Source organism: Emiliania huxleyi, assembly GCF_000372725.1.
Source record: "Emiliania huxleyi CCMP1516 unplaced genomic scaffold EMIHUscaffold_69, whole genome shotgun sequence".
Lineage (NCBI taxonomy): Eukaryota > Haptophyta > Isochrysidales > Noelaerhabdaceae > Emiliania > Emiliania huxleyi.
In genome coordinates, this window is record NW_005196830.1 from 542422 (window position 1) to 546230 (window position 3809).

The 3809-nt window shown below is 64.0% G+C and overlaps 2 protein-coding genes across 2 annotated transcripts in view; one reads left to right on the forward strand and one right to left on the reverse strand.

The window, feature by feature from the left end:
• EMIHUDRAFT_105569 (hypothetical protein) overlaps nt 1-242 on the forward strand; it is a gene marked incomplete at both ends in the record, with an annotated part of 1307 nt that extends 1065 nt beyond the window's left edge. The window contains one exon of the mRNA XM_005762217.1: nt 42-242. Coding sequence (XP_005762274.1) covers nt 42-242 — 201 coding nt within the window. The remainder of the gene's footprint in view (nt 1-41) is intronic.
• A 232-nt stretch (nt 243-474) lies between these two features.
• On the reverse strand, nt 475-1178 carry EMIHUDRAFT_422391 (hypothetical protein; the record flags this gene model as incomplete). The annotated part of the gene is made up of 2 exons (XM_005762218.1): nt 475-1003; nt 1097-1178. The coding sequence occupies 2 exons, from the start codon at nt 1173-1175 to the stop codon at nt 792-794; spliced, it is 291 nt and encodes a 96-aa protein (XP_005762275.1). The 3' UTR covers nt 475-791.
• Between the last annotated feature and the right edge of the window lie 2631 nt (nt 1179-3809).

Consider the following 3809-nt stretch of genomic DNA (forward strand, 5'->3'; position numbering starts at 1 on the left):
CCCACCTCTCCTCCCGCCCACCCCGCCCCACGCCCGCCCAGGCTCTGCGCGCGTCGCTCGCAGCGCGCACGCGCCGTGCACTCGACCGCTCAACGGCCGACGCTGCCGGCGGCGTCGCCAACGGCGCCGACGACGCGGTGCTGTCTATGCTTGGCGAGGAGGGTGGTGGCGGCAAGGGCGGCGGGGGGGACGCCACGGGGGGGAGAGGCGGAGGGCGGCGCGGCGGGCGCGGCGGGGCGTGAGTGGGGGGGTAGGCGCCGGCTTCGGTAAGCGGGGCAGCCGACGCCGAGGGGCGAGAGCTGCAGTCTGCACCGCGTGCCGGTGTTCTGGAGGGTGTGGCGCGTGCGATGGCCGATGCCGCGGCCCCCCGAAGCGCCCGAGAGCCGAGATCTCCATTATGCGCCTCGCGTATAGGGCTCGTTGGCGACATCTTGGAGCGCAGTTGATATTGTGCCCATCAATGGCGAGAGCGGTGAGCGTTCGTGTGTCAGATCTTTTGAAACACTGCCACGGCAACACAGGCAGCGGCTGGGCGTTTCGGGCGGATCCCAGTCCGCCGCCTGGCGTCGCCCCCCGCAGGCCCCTGCGCCCTGGCCACCACAACACAAGGTGATTGACAAGGCGGATGTTGACACGGCAGCCCAAACAAGGAACCGAAGAACGGCGATCGCCCGTCCGCCGCCAATGGATCTATCCCACGCGCTCCTATCCCGACACAGAGCTCTGCCCAAGGGAGTGGCAGAGGCGAGCCGCCGTCAGCCAGCGCCGCCTCTGCGTGCCATACAACCCGCCTAGTCCTCGACGGGGCCGGCGAGCAGCGAGATGATGCCGGCGAGGGTGGCCAGGCCGATGATCGGGATCGTGTACCCACCAAAGTCGCCGGCGTTGGCCGCGAGCATCAAGCCAGCCGACGAGACGGCAGCGGCAGCGGCGTCAGCAGCGGCGCCCTCGACAACCATCGTCGGCGCGACGGCACGCGAGACGGGCGCAGCGAGCTGCGAGTCTGCGGCGGGGAGGCGGCAGTCAGCGACCGCTGGCGGCCTCCGGCCGAGCTGTGCGCCCGCCGAGGGTCGTCTGCGCGCGGCGGGGCGCGCACTCTTCATCGGCAGGCCCGACTGCACAAGCGCGTTGGCCACGCAGAGCAGAGCGGCGAAGACGAACAGAATGCGCATCATGGTTGGTGACCTAGGCGACAGCCGAGCGCGCGTGAGGACGAGCAGCGTCCTGCCGGCTCACCACATCTCCGGCTCACCAAATGGGCGAAGCGAGAAGAATTTTGAGGGGTACTTTATCTGGGCTTCACTTCCTAGCATCCGTGAGGATACATTGGAGCGTACTAGGGTCCGTCTGGAGTCGTCGCGTGCCTCCACAAGGAAGAGCTACGCAGTACCTGACATCCCAATCCGTGAAGACTGGCAGGAGGGATGAAGACCCTTCATATGAGAAGACGCTCCTATCCCGGGCTCTGTGCACATCAGAGTTGCGCGTTCTACGGCGCGCGCGCGCGGTGGAGGCCTGAAATGGGAAGGGACAGAAGAAAAACTTGCATCTGCGGGGCGAGGTGAGGATGGAGACCAGAGAAGACTGTGTCTTGTGAGCTTGTTTGTTTGTGTCTGAGGGAGGGTGTAGAGGATGTAGAGTGTAGAGCGCTGTAGAGCTGTAGAGATGTAGAGCGCTGTAGAGCTGTAGAGCTCTACATCCGGCGCGTGACGATGTGAGTCGCCTGTAGAGCGATGTAGAGCGCGATTTTGCTGTAGAGTTTGTTGTAGAGGCTCTACAGCCAAACCGCCGGGACTAAGGCAGTGACTCAAAGAGGTCGAGCCGCGCTAATGGGGTGTCTCCGAGCTTACTGGAGCTCTGATGGACAGCCCTGACTATCCCTGACACACAGGGAGTCACTCTGACGGCACACAACACCCTATGACTGCGTCATGACCAGCCTGCCATGTGTCGCCGGTGCCGCATTCGTCGCTGTGCTTCTTTAGCAGGCGGTGGACTGTCGGCTGCGAGGACGGTCGCATTTGCGCGAGGCGAGGCGAGCATTGCTGCGCGTTGCATGCGCCATGACTCGCGCCAACGCGTGCGGGAGCTCCTGGCTGAGCGTTGAGTCCAGGTGAGTTGCGCTGGCCACTATCGCTACGCCGAGCCGAGCTGACGCGCCGAGGCGCCGGCCAGTCGCAGCCGTGAGGCATGCCACAGCAGCAGAGGCACCTGCCACCCATTGGGCGGGCAGACAGAAGGCCAGGGCAGCACTGGCAAGTGCAACGCGCCTCATGTCGGAGAGCGACCGTGCCTCGTTCGCCGCTTATGATGTAGAGTTTGTTGTAGAGATTTCACGTTGTAGAGCGCCTCTACATCGCTCTACAGGCGACTCACATCGTCACGCGGCGGATGTAGAGCTCTACAGCTCTACAGCGCTCTCCAGCGCTCTACATCTCTACAGCTCTACAGCGCTCTACACTCTACATCCTCTACACCCTCCCTCAGGTTTGTGTCTGTGTGTCGCTCGTGCGTGTCGTCATCATCTGTCCCGCGCCCAAAGGGCGAGGTGAGGATGGAGAGAAGACTGTAGATAGAGCTGTAGAGCACTGTAGAGCACTGTAGAGCGCTGTAGAGCTGTACAGCTCTCTACATCGGGCGCGGGACGAACCGCCTGCGTTGTAGATCGATGTAGAGGCGCTCTACAACGTGAAATCTCTACAACAAACTCAGAACATCATAAGCGGCGAACGAGGCACGGTCGCTCTCCGACATGAGGCGCGTTGCACTTGCCAGAATTCACTTGCCAGTGCTGCGCTGGCCTTCTGTCTGTCTGCCCGCCCGATGCGCAATGGGTGGCAGGCCGCCTCTGCTGCTGTGGCATGCCTCACGGGTCACGGCTGCGACTGGACGGCGCCTCGGCGCGTCAGCTCGGCTCGGTGTAGCGATCGTGGCAGCGCAACTCGCCTGGACTCAACGCTCAGCCAGAGGAGCTCCCGCACGCGCTGGCGCAAGTCATGGCGCATGCAACGCGCCCACCGCGGCGACGCATGGCAGGCTGGTCTCATGACGCAGTTATACGTTCCCTGGGCGGTCGAGTGCACGGAGCTTAGGCGGCTCCCGTGGTGTACTGTGTTAGTTAGTGCCAGTGCGCGCCAGTCCCGCGCCTGATGTCGCGTGAGAAAGAAAGAAAGAAAGAAAACAACAGGCCAAGGGAGGAGTGGGAGGACGGCACGCACGCCCCACCACACAGGGATTTTAAGGAGAGGAGTGTGGTGCTAGCCGTCGCCCTCCCTTGGGCGTCTGCCTCTTCCTATCTCTCTTCGCAGTGGCTCGCCGATTCTCGCTGTGAGATGGCTCGATGTGAGTCAGCGAAACGACGCGCGGGAAATTCTTTTCCCACGGTGTACCTGCGTTAGTGCCCGTGCGCGCTGTCGCGCAAAAAAGAAAGCCACCGGAAATTCTTTTGCTCCGCGATGGCGGCGATCTTGGGCATCATGTCTTCCGCTGCCACGACTCCGGCCGTGCGGTCGACCACAACACTAACGCTGCTGCTGACCGCCCTCGCTGGCCCGCGCACGGCTGCGCTCTCGCTCTCGCTGCCCGGAGGGCGGTGGTTTCGGGAGCGCGGTGCGGTGACGCAGACCAGAGTCGCAGTGCTTGGCGGAGGCTTTGCGGGCCTCACTGCCGCCCGCACGCTGGTGGCGAGCCACCCGGGCGTGGAGGTGCTGCTCTGCGATCAGCGCGAGTTCTTCGAGTACACGCCCGGCATCCTTCGCGCGTGGGTGGAGCCGAGCGTCCATCCTCGGCTCGTCAACCCGATCCGGCGG